This window comes from Myotis davidii, unplaced genomic scaffold (assembly GCF_000327345.1).
Source record: "Myotis davidii unplaced genomic scaffold, ASM32734v1 scaffold979, whole genome shotgun sequence".
Lineage (NCBI taxonomy): Eukaryota > Metazoa > Chordata > Mammalia > Chiroptera > Vespertilionidae > Myotis > Myotis davidii.
In genome coordinates this window covers 509,837-528,826 of record NW_006290769.1, presented here as the reverse complement: position 1 = coordinate 528,826, position 18,990 = coordinate 509,837, and the positions used below count along the sequence as shown (strand labels likewise).

The following is an 18,990-nucleotide window of genomic DNA, read 5'->3' as shown; positions in this document are numbered from 1 at the left end:
ATAGGGACTTCTCTCCCCATCTCTGGGAGCCTGGGCTGGGAGGTTTGGTGTGGGGCTAGGAGGCCTTGCTCCACGCTGGTAGCCTCCACAGAGACGATCTCACTTCGATTAAATAAAGGGCACACAAGGGCGTCGGACCAACCCCTTCTGTGCCTCCACCTCTCCTACCAGTCTCAAAGTGCTTTCTTTTTTTTTTTTTTTTTTTAAACAGCTTTATTTTGTGTGTGTGATTTAAAATTTATTTTTTCATTTGTCCCATTGGCCTGATTTATTGTTTCCATTGGTTTGTTTTTATTGTTTATTTTTAAAAATCTTTATTGTTGAGAGTATTACAGATGTCCCCCTTTTTTCCACCCATTGTCCCTCTCCACCCAGTTCCCACCCGAGGCCTTCACACCCTAGCCGGACCAGCCCGTTCTGCACCTTCGCCCCTCCTATTCGGCTCAAAGTGCTTTCTTATTTATTTCTCTAGTTGTAGGACTTCCATTCAGGCAGCTTTCAGGCAGTTCTGAATGATGGTTGTTCTGTATTTTAGTTGTAATTTTGATTGGTTGTGGGAGGCAATGAGTACAGGCTTTCACCTACACCAAGATCTTCTGGGCTTTGTACTTTAAAATTTGAGCCATTTAGCACCAGGAGCCCTTCTTAATAGGTATCTTCTTTCTCGGTCCACACAGGGAATAAAACATGGTAGATGCATATCTCTAGTTAGACAAAATTACATCATTCAAAATCTTTTAAAAAGTGTAAGACCAAGCACAATTTTTAGCCGAAGTTAATAATTAGAGGCTAAAAGGTGTTAGCCATTGTCCTCATTTTCAAAAACAAGTTGTCATCTTAATGCATTACCCTCTGAAAGACAATAGAGGATCATGTTACAATAGAAAATGTGCCCAGCCATCGTTGCTCAGTGGTTGAGAGTCAACCTATGAACCAGGAAGTCACGGTTCAATTCCCAGTCAGGACACATGCCTGGGTTGTGGGTTCAATCCCCAGTGTGGGGTATGCAGAAGGCATCCAATCAATGATTCTTTCTCATCATTTATGTTTCCTTCACTCCACCTCCCTTCCTCTCTGAGATCAATAAAAAATATATATGTCTGTGTATATATATATGTATATATATATATATGTATTTTTTTTTTTTTTAAGAAAATGCAATAGAAAATTTTTCTCTCTTTTAAATACTATAGGTGGAACAAGCTGCTATAACCTCTGAATTTGAAAGCTACAAAGTCCGAGTTCATAATGTTCTGAAACAACAGAAAAATAAATCTGCCTTTCAGGGTGAAACTGAGGAAGCTAAACAAGAAAGGTAAAGTCTGAATTATAGGAAACATGCAGGGTTTTTCTCCCCATGGCACATTCTTCACCCAGTAGGTTGAAAATCCTACTTTGATTTCTTTTGACTGGTATTTTACATGTAGTCAACAACAGGAAAGGTATTGGCTTCACTGTGTTCCAGACAGCAGCAGGGAAAGGTCACTGTGAAAAGCACTGTTACAAACTCAAAAATATTTGTAAAGGAAACAGTGAAACCAGGCTACAGGCTTTGAAATACAGGCATAATATTTTCACCTTGCAGTAGAATCTGGTCGTAGTGAAACAGAGATGAAGTTACATTGTAAGTTTCCCAATCTTTAAAGTTTAGAAATACAAGAATAAAAAGGTTTACACGATATATTTATTCACCATTAATTATGCTAAACAGAAGTTTCCTAAAATTTTACTTATTTCACAAGTTTTAAATTAAGTACTAAATTTTTGGTCTAGAATTGGATTTTCTTAAGTTTATGATCATCTCAGTTACTATTTCAATAGTGTATTGTTTAATGCTTTCTTAAAACTAGCATACTTTTGTAAATTATTTTAAAATATGCTAGGAATAAATGATAGGGCATTCTACAGCATGTGTATTTTCTTTTTATAAGTAGAAGTTCAGTGTTAAAGCAGTTTTACATCTGACTCTTACTGTTCCAAATAGAACTAAATATCCTGCAGTATTTGTATGTTTTTGCTTGTATTAATTTTTGTTTAGGTGTCCATTAAAAATAGCAACTATAGGATGAAAATGATGAGATATTTTCTCTATCAATAGCTCATCTTAAAGCTAAAGTTGAATATTTACACAATATAAAAATGTCACCATTTCCAAGACTTGACTTTTTAATTGTGCCAGAATTTGCGGTTCACATTATTTTAATATGAGTGTTATATGTTCCTTCTACTTTCTTTTTCTTTTTTTCAATGCCTAATTTCCAAAGTGCTTTATTGTTAAAACAGGTCACAACACTAAGTCTTGGGCCAGTTCTGCCAATGCATAAGCTACAAATGCTTGCCTGGCAGCTAAGGGGCTCTCTCATAGCATGTTTGAGAATTGTATAAAAATCCATATAAAACAAACATCCATATAGTTTCCATAGGAACACAGATAAGTGTGACCCCCATCACCTAGGCCTTCCACCTTGTTCCATCTATGCCAACCCCACTTACAAAGACATTTCAAACTAGCAATCATTAAGTTAATGATCCCCTCCCCAAATCCCTTAAGTCAAGCTACAGTCGCATAACAGTTACAAGAATGGCTTCTACGTTAATGGGAGCTGATATGCAGGCTGCCGGGAGGCGTTCCATCCCACTCTCCCAGGCATAGGACACAGGTAGGGTGCCGACATCCTCCTCTGTCTTGGGCCGGAAGTCTCGGTTCTGGACTTGCTACATCAGGTGCCATGTCGGCCCTGACATCACATAATAGATAGTCAGCCTCTGAAATTTATTAAAAGTAGAAGCAGCAGCCATGGTGTAAGCACCCATGTTTTCAAAGAGCATCCAGTCTCCCACGTGCATCTCAGACAAGCCACAGTGCTCAAAGATGCGATTGAGGCCATCACAGATGGGTCCCCAGATGCTGGATGAGTAATACTTCTCATCTGGTTTAGGCCTCTTCTGCAGAAGGGGCTTCATGTGCGCATAGTCATAGAGAATGCAATTACATGATCCATGTACTCCATCATTCTCATAATACATAAAGGTTTTCTTGCTCAACTCATCTTCATCATCAGAGCCTGTTTGTTCTTTAAGACCAGTTTTTTGGCAATGATATTAACTGCAAGTATGAATGCTGATGCAACATAGTACCTGCCTGGCTCAGCTACAAGTGTCACTCCCGAGTCTGATGGAAAATACTTGTCCAGCGCTGGGTTGATTACACAAACCAGCTTTGCCTTTGATGTGCCCTGGCAGCTTTCATCAGCTCAACTTCACTATTGAAAGTCATCATCTGGACTCTGTTATTGGCAGCATATTTAATCTGAGACGCTTGTTTACAAGGGTTTGCATAGGTGATCCTCTCTGGAGACACCTCAAGACTCTGAACCAACTGTATTTCAGTCTTGCCGGCACAGTCCAATCCCATCCGGATGGCGGCTAGGGCCTTCACTATGGCCCTGCTGTCATTGCATTTGACTGCATAATGGGGTGACCCGAGGAAGAGCTTTTAGCCATCTCAGATGTTTCTTTAGAATGTCTCCCACGTCTGCAACATAGAAGGCATCCTTATCATCGGAAGAAGAGAATTCATTAATTTTTTGGTCCAGAATGTCCTTGACAGTAAAGCCCTCATCAAGGAAATGGCAGTCAAACTCTTCATTGCTAATGTTGTTCGTGTTCATGGTTTCTGGATGTTCCAAAATGCAACACAAAGGAAAATGAAGAGATGGGACTTAGGAAATTACTGCCAGCTGTTCACAAACGCAGCTCTCCAGGAATTTCCAGTCCACGGAAGATGGGTTCTCTCAGTGCAGCCGTGGGAATGTCCTCAGAACACAGGACGCCTCACACTGATCCCATGGAGCTGCTGTGCAGAGCACGCAGGACCACTGGCCTCGCTCCCTCCCCCGCCAGACCACTTGCCTGAGTGGCAAGTGGCTCTGGAGCACTGGCAGAGGGGTGGTGGCAGAGGCAGAGGGGACTGACCCCTTCTACTTTCTTATACATTACTTAAAAAAAAAAAGAAACTAATCACTATAGTGTACTGTACTAGTTGTGGTAGAGTTACTGGTTGGAATTCGAGATCTAGATACAGAGTCCAAGTTCTCCAGGGACTTTCTTTCTCCAAGTACTTTTTTGTTTGTTTTTCTCCAAGGACTTGTTTAACTATAACTTGATCTAATCTACCATTCTCATAATGATTAACTTAGAACTGTGTTATTTTTTTTTCTTTTTAAATTAATGGCATAGTCCTACAACATAAAATATGTTATTTTGATGCCTTGTAATGGTCTGCCCCTTTTGAATATGAAACTTATTAGTTTAAACCTGAAGTGCCTGAGATCTAAAATCTGACAATGTCTTTTGCATCATATTTAACTCTAGTCTCTGAATTCTTCTGATTATTTTATTTACTTTGGAATCATCCATAATAATAGCAAAAGTCTGACATTGAAAGATTAAAAGTAAAATTTTAATCATGTTCACTTCTTTCAAAAATATTTTAAACTGTTTATTTCTGTTTATTTTAGAGAACACCTGGAAATGCTGGTTGACCAACTAAAGATCAAATTACAAGATACCCAAAATAATTTACAGATCAATGTGTCTGAACTTCAGACATTACAGTCTGAACATGATACTCTGCTAGAAAGGCACAACAAGATGCTGCAGGAAACCGTGTCCAAAGAGGCAGAACTCCGGGAAAAGTACGGTCGCTAACAGCACTAACAGTGTTTGTACCAGGCAGCAAAATATTTCTGCCTTTGAAGTTTCCATCTTAAAACTCTCCCTTTTGGTTATTTTTGTTCTTAGCTTGTTTAAGAGAAAGTATTTATTCAATACTCTGTCTTTCCTGTAACCTTCATGGCCAGAATGTTCCCTTAAAAAAAAACACTACCTTGCTACCGTGTGTCAAATTACAAGTATTTTTTTCTCTCTTTAGAGGAAAACATGTAAAAAAATAGCTGCTGTCTAAAAAGAATATGCAGCCTACCTTTGCAGCTCTGTCTTCAACTTGTTACTTTTGTTAATCAGTATAAATAGACATTAGGGGTATTGGCAGAAAAGTAGATTATTGTAAACTTTGAATTCTTGTCATAAAGAAATTGAGTGGTAATGTTAATTGTATCCTAGGTTGAGGAAAAGGATTCTTCATTGAGTGTCTTTCATCAAAGGTACTTTATGTATCTCAGATGTGTTTATAATACATGCCCAATTGTATACTAATCTTAAAAGTTAAAGCATTTTATTTTTTTGGCTTTTTAATCTTTTAACAGTGTGATTTATGTATGTTAATTTCATAAATCAAAAGTTTCAGGAAAGATCTATCAATTTTCTATCACTAGGGTTTACCATGAGGTTAGTTTACATTATAATGATGTATATACTTGATGTTTACTTCAGAAATTTCCAACACTTACTCTTTACTCTAGAAAAGTTATTGCTAACTATATTGCTAACACAAATAAAGTGCAAGTGATGCCTCTGAAGTAATTCAGTCATTCCATAAATGTTTTTGAGCACCTACTATGTGCCAGCCACTTTTCTAAGTGCTGGACAGTGTTCTTAGCATTTTGAGATATTTATAAGAGTCTTCCCCCAAAATATGAAAACTAATGATATTATTGACCTAGCCAGGTAGTTCAGTTGATATATTGACCCAGTACATCAAGGTTGTGTGTGCGATCCCTGGTCATGGCACATACAAGAGGCAACCAATGAGTGCATGAATAAGTGGAACCAGAAATCGATGTCTCTCTCTCTCTCTTCCTCTAATGATATTGTGCTGTCTGTGCCCTAGCCCAAACAAATAGCCTTTTCTTTATATATTCTCTGTTTTAAACATTTTAATATTCATACTTTACTGTATGAGAATTTTTTAAGTGGTAAAGGAATAAATAGAGACCTAATTAATAAAAACACCCCAGTAACAGCTGGGACAAGAACAGAGGACTTTCATCATCATCACAGTTGTTCCAGTTCCAGATGTGACTTAAACTTCTACTTCTCTCAAACAGGCAGATTCAGAAGTGTCACTGACACCACCTGAAAACCCTAGTTCTAAAATGCAGCTTTTATCTTCTTTAGAAAATTGTTATGATAGCTAATGGTTCTTTCTTTACTTCCTTGGTACATATTAAACAAAATTCTTGCAGGAAAATGCAGGGTTAAGGGGTAGCATATATACTATCATTCTTTAAGCTCATTAATTGATATGAATTTGGCAATTAAGATACCTTTCTGGCCCTAGCTGGTGTGGCTCAGTTGATCGGAATGTTGTCCCATGCACCAAAGGCTCTCAGGTTTGATTCCCGGTCAGGGCACATACCCAGGTTGCAAGTTTGATCACCATTCGGGGTGCATATGGTAAGTAAGTGATCAGGGTTTCTCTCTCACGTCAATGTTTCTTTCTCTCTCTCTCCCCATTCCTCTCTCTCTCTAAAAATCAATAAAAACATATTATCAGGGTCACTGGCTCAATTCTCGTCAAGGGCACGTCCCTCCTCTGTTGCAGGCTCAATCCCTGGCCCCAGTTGGGGCATATGTGGGAGGCAGCCAATTGATGCATCTCTCTCACAGATGGATGTTTCCCTCTCTCTGTTTCTCCCCCTCCCTTCTATTCTCTGAAAGAACCAATGGAAAAAATACCCTCAGGTGAGGATTGATAAAACAAGCACCTTTTCTGAAGTATGATTCTTTATTGCATATGTCCCCCTTTAGCAACTAAATCTTGTTTAAAACCGTATGTGGTGTCTATATGTGTAACACATACAAAAGAGATTTTGGAAAGCTACATGCTAGACCATTAATGAATTTTACCCCTGAAGTTGGGGTTTTACACTGTAGGAGTAGGGAGGTGTGAATAAAAAGAGGGATTTAACTATTTTTCTATAATTGCTTCTGTATTGTTTAAATTTTTATGGTAGTGTACTTGTGGATCCCTTGTGTAAAAAAAAAAAAATGTTTTGTTTTACCAAAGTCAAACATAGAACATCAATACTACAACTAAGCTATTAAAAATAGTAGTTTCCAAATAGTAGGTCCCTTACTAGTATCAGTCTGACTACATAAAAATCCCACGGAAAACTGCTAAAAGTAGGCAACTCCTAGAATTACCTTTGGATATTGTAATTCAGTGGCTCGAGGAAGAGAACCAGATGCCTGTATTTTTAATTGGGCACCTGGGTGCAGGGAAATTCAGAAGCGGTTATAGTAAGCTAAGTCTTTGTGTTTCGGAGTGTCATGTTAATTCGCTCAGAAGGCGATGCTTTCCTTTAAGGCTTTCCTTATGAATCAAAAGAGTGTTCTTTTTGTGTGTTTTGGGATAATCGAAACATATATTAATCCTGTATTTGTATGAGCTACCACATAAGATAACCCAAAGTGCACTAATTAAAAGTATAATATTTATGCCCTAAATATAGTGCTTTTTTCTGCTAAACTATGAAGGAAGTTTCTTATCTAAACCATACAACATAGTTCCTCAACCAAGGTTCCTCTCTGAACTACGGAACATAGACTAGGATTTGAACTAGATGACAGCCAGTGTCATTTCTCCCCAGATTGTTACACAACTAGTCCCATCTTAGATGCATAGGAGAGAAGTTCATTCCTGTCTTAGGGCTAATTGTCTTGCAGGGCCCAGTTAAGAAAGGCTGAGTCGGCATCTTAAGTTGAAAGATCTCATATGAATTACGTGCCTGTCACCCTTCAGGTTATGTTCAATACAATCAGAGAACATGATGATGAAGTCTGAACATGCACAAACTGTGAGTCACCTGACATCCCAGAATGAGGTCCTTCGCAGCAGCTTCCGAGATCAAATGAGGCACTTGCAGGATGAGCACAGAAAGACAGTGGAAACTTTGCAGCAACAGCTCTCCAAGGTGGAAACTCAGCTTTTCCAGCTTAAGAGTGAATCGACCACAAAAAGTATGTATGTACACATGGAAACAATCATTGTTTATGTTCTCATGTATTTATGTCACTCAAATACATTCTTCACAAATTCTTAAGAAAATAGAAAATTTACTAGGTGACAGCCAGTATTGATTCTGTGATTAATGAATTTTAGATTTGCTCACAGAGAAGATATTGGAACCATTCTTGATTGTGCTTAAACCAGCCTATGTAACCAGAGAATATTGATTTTCATGTATTTGTCAACCTCCATGTAATAGAGTATTTCCTTTCTCTGACTCCAACATACTGTGTCAGTCTCATGACCTGTCAGATTTAAATGTTCACTGGATTTGTTTGGTGTTATTCACTAGTCATCAAAATGTATGTATTTCTTAATTAGAAATATTAAGAGAGCAAGAGGCTTGAAAGCACTCAAGCAGCACTGAACTTACAGGATTGGTTGGCCAATACAGATCTTCCCTCTCAAGTTTCTGATTAGTTGGAGTTTTAGTTCAGCCTCACCCAGTAGCAGTCTACTTTCTGGAAGAGATGGAAATATGTCAGCCCAAATGAGGCTACATTTTAGTATTAACCGTTTGGCTGCTGACGTATTTTTTCGGACATATGCCAAAACTGCGGCACTAATTGCGTGTGTATGGGAAAAAATGTAAAATCCTTTTTATACAATAAACTCACTTGTATTTCAGCCAGGGAAACATGGGTTGCATAAGAGAGTGTAGTCTAAGAATAAGCAGTAGAATAGCAGTTAGGAAAATATCAGAAATCCAGGAAAATGCCTCAACAAATGTAGCCAGAGGGCTAATGTTTGAAAGAAAATGGGAGGCCATCAAGCCAGCATGTCTCAGTGGTTGGTCGTTGACCCATGAACGAGGTCACAGTTTGATTCGTGGTCAGGGTTGTGGGCTCAATCCCCAGTGTGGATTGATCAATAGTTCTCTCTCCTTGATGTTTCTGTCTCTCTCCCTCTCCCTTCCTCTCTGAAATCAACAAAATATATTAAAAGAAAATAGGAGGTAACTTCACGGAATGGGAAATAGTGAAATTTGAAGTTAAAAAACCTGGGTTAGAATTCTGGTCCCTGACCCAGCTCTGAGACCCTGGGCAAAGTCATTTACTTTCTCTGAACTTCAGGTTTCTTGGGATCAATAATGTGATGTATTTGAAAGTGTCTTACCAACCGTATGTTTCTATGCAAGTGTTCACTACCAGCAAGCAGGAGAGCCTTGCCCGTGAATTAGTGCTGATTAGTTCCCTGTCCTGAACTCTAGGTTCTTCTTGCCTGAACACTGATCTAGACAGTGGTAGGAATCAGTAGAGGTATAAGGGCAGTGATCAACAAGAACGTTTGCTGAGCAGACATCAGCAAGTCTGTTGTGTCAGAAAGTATGCAGCCAGCTGAAATATCTAATCCTCAAAAATAGCTGGAATCTAGTTTTAGAATTTCTACCAATGTTGAGGTCTCTCTATTGTGAGCTTTGTGTTATCTAATAGTTTATCATATCTAACTAGTAGTAATTAATTTATAGCTTCTGCTGAAATGACTTAAGTGTGGTTACAAGTTCAGTTTTTAGGACTGTTTTAGAAATTTTTTTTTATACATCATTTACTTTTTATTCTATTTATTCAAATTCCTTGTCATATCATCTGACATTCCTAGGATCATTTTAATTTTATTGTGTATCTCAGTTAATGCTGAATTTATCAATTTTGAACACTCTCTCACTTCCCCTTTTAAAAAAAAAAAAAAGGCCTAGCTTCTTTCCACCAACCTGTGAAGAACCTTCGAGAAAAGAGAAACACAGATCTCCCCCTGCTCGACATGCATTGTATAACCCGTGAGGAGGGAGAAGGGATGGAGACCACTGATACAGAGTCTGTATCTTCCACTGGCACTCACACGCAGTCTTTAGAGCAGCTTCTTAATTCTCCCGAAACTAAACTTGGTATGTTCCTCTGTTTAAGTATGTTTTTATTTAATTTTACTGTCTTGTCTAATCAGTATTACTCAAAATTACAAATGCTTTTATATCTACTCCAGTAAAATTTCTTTCAGTGTTCCACCCGTTTTCAAATGGAAAACTTTCCTGCGGGGTGAAGGAAGAAAAAAATTGCTTAATTAAAATTAGTCCTGCCTAAGCTTGAGCCAGAAATAGATAGCTGCAATTTCTAAGGTAGTATTACAAAGTATGATATTCTCTCACCATTCTAAGAAACAATTTTATTCCTCTCGATAAAGCAGTAGTGCTAAATTTGCCTTCTTCCATATACTAGTGAAGTTGTGGTATATTTTTCTTACCTGTAATGAATACTAACTAATGTTCACAATTCAGGGGGAATCTATCATCTTTCTGAAGTTTCAGGATCTGGAGTCCTTGATTATCCACAATCATTGATTATGATGTGGGTAGAGGCTGTACTCCTGGTTCCTTAAGTGAAGTTAATAGTGGTGAGATGGAAGCATCACTATAGAGTGGCACTAGACCCTAGAATCAGACTTGGCTTTGTGATTTTGCCAAAATTACTTGTTGACTCTAAGCTTGTTTCAAAATTTGTAAAATTTGAATAATAATAACTGCACCTCATATAAAATTCTTGAGGCGCCATGATATGAGTGATCAGTAAATGTTACTACTTCATTTATAAGTAAAATGACACAAGCTCTTGGAACATCAATAGATAGAAGAGGTTGAGTGATAAAACTAATAAAAATGATTTATAAATAAAAGCCTAATAAATTGCAGAATTGGGGCTCATAGAACTTATGTGTAATTAGATTATATGCCTTACAACAGAGATTGTCTTTGTTACATTTAACATGTAAGTTTTTAACTCCGTTATGATGACTAGAGGAATGGCAAAGAAAGTGGACCTATGTAATATTGCAGGGCAAAATATCTGTACTAAGATATTTCTCTTATTTAGAATCTTCATCTGTAATCTTGATTTTGAAAATTAATTACTGGAACAACATCTTACAGAGCCTCCTTTGTGGCATGTTGAATTTACCAAAGAAGAATTGATGCAAAAGCTCAGTTCCACAACAAAAAGTGCCGATCATTTAAATGGCCTGCTTCGGGAAACGGAAGCAACCAATGCAATCCTTATGGAGCAAATTAAGGTAAGGCTCAAAAACTGCCAAAGAAAATGCAATTTGGGTTTCTTGGCCCTCTACACACACTTATCTAAGTTTAAAAATTCACAGATCAGGTGTATCCATAACATCTTGATTCCTAATGGTATTACATTCCCGAAATCAAGAAATATTAATTGCTTTTATATCTATTATATAAATACTATTTTAACTCCTACTTTTTCTAAGAAATGTAATAGATTTAGAGTGTAGACATATGTTCACAAGTCATTATTCTACATGTACTTAAATAAAACTTAAATGGGTATTTAAAGGTAAACCATGGAACATTTCTTATTCAGATTATTCTGCTATTTATGGCACTAAACTACTTTCCACAGATGGTAAAATAGCATAGGGAGTTTTTCCTCCTTTAAAGACACCAGAAATGTGTAGGAACAAGATATATTGTGGAGCAGTTGAGGATTTCACAAATTATATAGTCCACCCTAGCTCAATGGTATATAGACTCTCTAAATATTGTCATACTACTTGTTGAGTAGTTCTCATGAGCCAGGCCCTGGGTTTTTAACATTTAGCAAGAATAGCATTTAGTGAGAACCACCAGACCTTGAGACCCTTGTCCTTTCTAACAAAAGCACTGAAAAGAACACCTGAAGCTGATAAATGGTGGAGCAAAATTCCAACCAACCCCTGGCTTTCCAAGAAACACATGCTTCTGCCTGTGCCATGCAGGACCACCAGTTGTCCTTGTCAAAATAACTTTTTTAATGCCAAGTTATTCAGTTATTTGCAGTACATCTATATATGTAAAAGGCTAATATGCTAAGTGTCCGACCATTTGACCGGTAGCTATTACACACACTGACCACCAGGGGGCAGATGCTCAACACACAGGCATGGAAACATGGAACAGACTGATGAATCTCAGAGGGAAGGGGGGAGGGCAGGAAGAGATTAACTAAAGATCTTATATGCATACTAGAGGCCCGGTGCACAGATTTATGCACCAGTGGGGTTCCTCAGCCTGGCCTGTGGGGATCGGGCCGAAACCGGGTCTCCAGCATCCCCCAAGGGGTCCCAGATTGCAAGAGGAAGCAAGCCAGGCCAAGGGATCCGTGCACCGGGCCTCTGTTTAAATATATTATGACATCCCATTACTAACTATTTTAGTATGCATCTCTATAAAAAAAAAAAACAACATTTTCCCACATAGTCAAAATATTATCACATCTAACAAATCACTAATCCCATGAACCTAAGTGACTATTTATATTTTTATTTCCACAAATATACATTCTCATATGATTTCTTAGACCTTATTGTCACTTTTCTTAAATGGCCCTGGGTTTTAGGACAGAGTTGGCTAACTTTCCTGGACTAACCTATAAAATGATGAACTAAAACAATATATATTTTTTTGTTTCAACCCAGAAATATTCCTCAAAGACTAACATTCTACCATCTTCTTCATATCTTTTGCTCCATTTTCCTTGTATTTTAGATTATCTTGCACTCCAGAATTTTCACTCTATCCTAAAATAGACTTTATTTTTCGTGAAATGCTGTTCATCATGTAAACATAATTTTATTGTATGCATCTTAACCACTGGGGGTTCTGGGAGCAGGGCAGGGAAAGGGGTTGGTGGTGGATACAGATGTTCACTCAGCCCCTGCTCTTAGACTGGCTTGCACTCCTTAAAATGTGTTTAGCAACCCAAAGCCCTGAGCCCTCTGGCTTAGTTTCTATAGAGAGTACACAGGTAGAGGGAACATCTGGTACTAACCTATATAGACTTTATGTAGTCCTCAGTTTCCATGGTAACCTGTACTTCTGAGGCAGGAGATTCTCTGTGTTTCTGTGGAATCCATTCTCTCCTCTTTGTCTCTGGTACTTGGTCAGCAGCTGGTCTCCCATTTTCTGGGACTTCCTTGATATTTCTCATCTACATTTTTCTCCTCTCTTAGGCTCTCCATTATTGTCATTTTGGGGGCATGACAGGGGGAAGAGAAGAAAAATGCATGTATTCAGTCTGCCATGTTTAACCAGAGCTCCTAAAACCCACTTTTAAGTCATTTCTCTAATACTAGCTTCTCAAAAGTGAAGTTAGAAGATTGGAAAGAAATCAAGAGCGAGAGAAGTCCGTAGCTAACCTGGAGTACTTGAAGAATGTCTTGCTGCAGTTCATTTTCCTAAAACCAGGTAGTGAAAGAGAGAGGCTTCTTCCTGTCATAGACACAATGTTACAGCTCAGCCCTGAAGAAAAGGGAAAACTTGTTGCAATTGCTCAAGGTATGTGAAGCAAAGTCTTAAAACTTGTTTTATGACTTACACTAAATGTTGTCTTGTGGTTGAGACTTTGTGTGTATACTTAAAATCTTTTTCTTAACACTATGACTTAAAATTACAACTTTTAAATTTTGTTCATTGATGTTTCTCACCCTCTCCCTCTTCCTTCCTCTCTCTAAAATGAACATATCCTAGTTGGTCCGACGGTTGTGAGTTATTGTTAAGCTCATAAAATGAACATATCCTCAAGTGAGGGTTTGAAAAAAAAAAAAGACACATCAGAATACATTGAATTTAGTAAGAATAAGAATTATTTCTTGACACTATCTAGGTATATGTATGGATATTGATTATTTGTCTGACTGTGTCAGTTCCTAATATAAAATGTCTTTTTTTTCTCCTAGGGGTGTAGGTCACAAATATTTGAGAAGCATTAGTTTAGGGAATAAGGTTATCCAACTCTGATAAGTGACATTAAAATCCTTATGATAAACACCTCTTAAGGGCCCAACTTGCACCCCAAGCAAGTGTTACGAGCTCCTGGTTGCTGCCTGTTACATCTCTATATAAGTAACACAACATAAAGTGCCACATTAGTCCCAAAAATGTGACATGAAGAAGACACTGCTGAGAAAATATTGTCACTCTACTTGCAATGTAAATGTTAACTCAGCTTGCTCCCTGCTTATCAGATCCCAGCGCAACTCACAGATTGCAGTTCACTTGAGAACAACTTGTGATAAATCAGCTCTGCTCTCCAGATATGTTAATTACATAGTACTTCCCTGTGCAAAACTGGAATCTCAGCTCTGCTGCTCTGGCCAGAACTAAAAGTTGCATCTGTACATCTTTACTCCCTAACTAGGTTATCATTTACAGAGCTGTATATTGTTACTTATATACCAAGGTCCAACATTGTGTACACATAAAGAGGAAAAAGTCCAACAAACACAATGGGGAAAAAGCAAAGACTATCATAAGCTTTTTTTTTAATCCTCACCTGAGGATATATTTTTATTGATTTGAGAGAGAGGAAGGAAGAGAGAGAGAGAAACATCCATCAGTTGCCTCCACACACAGGGGATCGAACCCACAACCTGGGCATGTGCCCTCACCAGAAATCGAACCCTTGACCCTTCAGTGCACGCTGACATACTCACTGTAAGTGCCTGGTTGGATCTGCAGAGGCTGTAGAACCTTATCAGAACAGAACAATTGCTCAGGGCAAGAGCAAAGGCACCATATCTTAGCATGGCTCTGCTCTGGTTATTTACTTGATGATGAGTAGCTGCCAGGAATATTGACAGAGCAGGGACATGCCAGATCTGAGAACACAGATTGAGTTTTATTGTGTCACAAGACCTATATTCAGAGTATATCATTTATTCGAGATGAGCACACAATAATCTCTACATTTTGTATTGGGAAATGTGTACAGTCTCCCAGCTCTCATTGTTCCTGGGAACAAAGCCGCCTCCTCTGATGGGAGAAAGCAGAGTCAGTGCCCAGTTATCTATCCCTAAATAGCTATCTAGAAGCTCTTCTTGCAGATTGTGGAAGACAGACTTCTACAAGGCCTCCTGCCCCATTAATCGCTCCTCCATGTATCTGTGCCTTTATGTAATCCTCTCCCCTTAAATGGCCAGTAAGCTGGCCTGGTGACTCATTGTAGCCAGTAGAATATAGCGAAAGTGGTAGTATGTTACATACAGGTTGTAAGAGACTGTGACTTCTGTCTTGCTAGCAGACTCTCTATCTTGTCCACTTACGCACTTTATTGGCACAAGCTGCCATATTGGAGGGGCTCATGTGGCAATGAACTAAGGCCATCCTTCTAGCAGCTCTTGAGGAACTGAGTTCTGCCATCTACTGTGACTTGAAGCAGATCCTTCTCCTTTGTTCCTTCATGTGAAAGCCTGTCCCTGGAAGATGCCTTGATTGTAGATATTTGAGAGACCTTGAGACAGAGGACCCAGCGAAGCCATTCCTGGACTCCTGCCTCACAAAAACTGAGTGACTAAATGTATTTTAAGCTGATAAGTTTGTGGTAATTTGGTCTATAGCAGTTCATAACTAATCCTATATAATAAAAGCCTAATATGCTAAGTGTCCAGTCATCCATTTGGCCATTCAACCAATCAAAGCGTAATATGCTACTGATATGCTAAGGCTGCTCAACTGCTCACTATGATGTGCACTGACCACCAGGGGGCAGACAATTGACCAGTCAACCAGTCGCTATGACGTGCACTGACCACCAGGGGGCAGAAGCTCCAACCAATAGATTAGCTTGCTGTTGGGATCCGACTGATTGGGACTGAGCGAGATGGGCTGGAGCCTTCCCCGGTCCCTCCCTGGCTGGCCAATCTCCCATGTCCTCCCTGGCCCTGATAGTGCAGTGGTGGGGTCCCTCAGCCTGGCCTGTTCCCTCTCGCAATCTGGGACCCCTTGGGGGATGTCAGAGAGCCGGTTTCCGCCTGGCGGCAGAACAACCAGTTGCTATGATGTGCGCTGACCACTAGGGGGCAGACGCTCAATGCAGGAGCTGCCCCCTGGTGGTCAGTGTGCTCCCACGGGGGTACACCACTCAGCCAGAAGCTGTGCTCACAGTTGGTAAGCGCAGTGGCTGTGGTGGGAGACTTTCCCACCTCTGCAGCAGCGGTAAGGATGTCCGACTTAAGCCGTCAGTCAGACATCCCCCGAGGGCTCCCAGACTGTGAGAGGGTGCAGGCCAGGCTGAGGGACCCCTCTAAAATTCGCCCCCCCCCCCCGCATGAATAAAACCAGATAATGAACAGAAAAAGAAATGAAAGTGGTGTGTAAACTGTAGAGTTTTTCCATTTAAAACTTTGAAAATGCTTCTCTGAATGAGACCCAACTGTACATATATGTCTGAAAACACAGAAAGATGTCTGGAAGGGTACATGCTAAATGTAATGATGGTTGCCTCTGTGGAGGGGAGGGGAGGAGTGAAGGATAAGTTAAGCATACCTTCACTGTACAGCAACAGTCCCATTCCAATGTGTTTAGAAAACCTATGTCTACACAAAGAAAAACACAAAACTCATGAACATATTAAAAACCACTAAATTATATACCCTAAAAGGGTGAATTTTATGGTATGTGAACTAGTTCACAAATTTTTAAATTAAAAACCTAGGCACAGCCCTGGCCAGCATGGCTCAGTGGTTAAATCCTTGGCCCATGCACCGAAGGGTCACGGTTGGATTCCTGGTCAAGGGCATGTATGTGAGTTGCAGGTTCTTTCCCCCACCCTGCTCTGGGTGCGTACAGGAAGTAATCAATGAATGTGTCTCTTTCACATCAGTGATTCTCTCTGTCTCTCATTCTCTCCCTCCCTCCTTCCCTTCCTGCCTTCTACTCTCTCAGAAAAAAAAAATCAATGGGAAAAAATATCCTGGGGTGAGGGTTAGCGAAAAACAACAATACCTGTGCACAAATGTTTATAACAGCTTCATTTTTTTAATTTAAATTCTTTATTGTTGAAAGTATTACATATGTCTCCTTTTTCCCCCATTGACCTCTCCCCAGCCACTCCCACCCCTAGCACATGCCCACTATAGCAGCTTCATTTTAAATTGCTAAAAACTAGAAACAACTCAAATATCCTTCACTGGTAAATAAGTAAACAAACTGGTGCAGACACACAATGGAATACTACTCAGCAGTAGAAAAAAAAAAAAGAGTGAACTGATACACACAGCAGCATGGATGGTTCTTGAATGAATTGTGCAAGTGGAAGACGACTGTAAGACTCAACAAGACTGTATACAATGTGATTCAATTTATATGAATTTCTAGGAAAAAAAAACACTAAGGACAGAAAACAAAGCAATGGTTATGAAGGAGTAGCAGGGGTGCTGGCAAACAAGCACAAGTAAACTTTGACACATTATATCTTGGTTGGGGTGGTGCTACACTTAAAAGGTTGAATTTTACTGTAAGTAAATTATACTTCAATAAGCCTAATTTTTAAATGCTTAAAATACAGTTGTTTGGGGTTTGTTTTGAGGTTTACCATAAATTGATTGGTTTTAGGTTCTAAGTTATGTAAAGGCTTCTGTTTTAAAAGAATATAAAAAGTTACTTTTATTTTCAATAATATGTAATAGCACTGGAGACTTTATTTTGGAATTATCTAATAGAGAAAGACAATAAACAATAAATACTGAAAGTTTAAGAACAGAAAGATTCGTAACATCGAAGTATAATATGAGAAGATTAATACTTTTTTTTTTAACTCCCCAAAGGTGAGGAAGAAAATGCTTCCCGTTCCTCCGGATGGGCATCCTATCTACATAGCTGGTCTGGACTTAGATAGATGGATGGAAAAAACATTCTTTATTAACCAAATGTAATCCATTTGGCAAAAATGGTTCACATATATTGCTGTTATTCTTTCATCAAAAAGTGTGTATATCCATATCCACACATGTTTGTACATATGTGTGCACATATACAGGGGTGGGCAAAAGTACGTTTACTGTTGTAATACAAATAAATAATATACAAATAAGCTGTGTTTCACGTACTCATAGCTGAAAGCCTACATTTACCCACCCCTGTATCCTGTATTTAAAAGCCTCAGCTTGAAGTAAAAGTACAACAACCTGCACTGTTGATACCAGTCCACAGCTCTTTGATTCTGTGATCATCCACGCATGCCAGGTGAAAGCACCAAGAGCTCACCTCGTTCTCTAGAACCTCAGGACCTGCCTATTTCTGAGCAGTACTGTGAATGTTAAAATTAAGCGACATTTTGGTATCATATCAACTGGAATTTAGGCTTTTAAAATAATATTACATGAATATTTATTGCAAGGTCGGGCTGGTAGATTGTAATTAGCTATAAATTGTTAAAGAAATTTGTTAATTAGAACATGAAGGAAAAAGCTTTATTGTTAAAGTTGATTTGTTTATTAAGGGACTATATGTTAAATATACTACAGTTATTACGAGACTAAGTTAAAATACAATTTATATAGTTATTTACTTTAAAATTAACTGGGTATTTTCTACTCTAAAGTAAGTTATATCAAAACTCACTGTGTTGTCAAAGCCCTTTATTGGCTGGTGTAACACTGAATGTGAGTAGATGGAACCACCACCTCACCGTGGGCTGATTTCATGGTGTCTCTCCAGGCTCTTGTTACAGCTCAACTACTTCTAAGCCATGAGTCTGTTTTGAGAATTCTCTCCATCTCCCCAAATAAAAATTTTTCAGAACAATGACTGTATTACTCGGCATTTTATCAAAAATGAAACTGGTGCTTCCCATGTTTCAGCAGATAATGTTATTCTGTAAGTTTTCCATTAGAAGGATTTAAGAGACACCCCTTAGAAATCCACAGTTCTTTTTTTTTAAAAAAAATATATATATATTTTATTGATTTTTCAGAGAGGAAGGGAGAGAGAGAGCTAGAAACATCGATGAGATAGAAACATTAATCAGCTGCCTCCTCCATGCGCCTCACTGGGGATTGAGCCCGAAACCGGGGCATGTGCCCTAACAGAATCAAACCAATGACCTCTTGGCTCATGGGTCAACTCTCAACCACCAGGTCATATTGGCTGGGCTAAATGTACAGATTTTTGAAACCCAACATTCATCTCCACTTCCTAAGTAAAACTTTTCAAAGAGACTATTCAATTCACTTGTCATATAAATATCTTA

At 38.8% G+C, this 18,990-nt stretch overlaps 1 protein-coding gene and 1 pseudogene across 3 annotated transcripts in view; one reads left to right on the top strand and one right to left on the bottom strand.

Annotated features, from left to right (window-relative positions):
* The window catches only part of GCC2 (GRIP and coiled-coil domain containing 2), an 89,907-nt gene extending 71,194 nt beyond the window's left edge, over window positions 1-18,713 (top strand). The window contains exons 17-23 of one of the 3 annotated variants that reach the window (XM_006763887.2): window positions 1,194-1,315; window positions 4,521-4,697; window positions 7,706-7,923; window positions 9,663-9,857; window positions 10,893-11,032; window positions 13,097-13,298; window positions 17,567-18,713. In XM_006763887.2, coding sequence (XP_006763950.1) covers window positions 1,194-1,315; window positions 4,521-4,697; window positions 7,706-7,923; window positions 9,663-9,857; window positions 10,893-11,032; window positions 13,097-13,298; window positions 17,567-17,637 — 1,125 coding nt within the window. In that variant the 3' untranslated portion in view covers window positions 17,638-18,713. The other 2 variants (XM_015564011.1, XM_015564012.1) reach the window with 2 other exon arrangements.
* LOC102752561 lies at window positions 2,384-3,973 on the bottom strand (annotated as a pseudogene).
* Window positions 18,714-18,990: the final 277 nt, after the last annotated feature.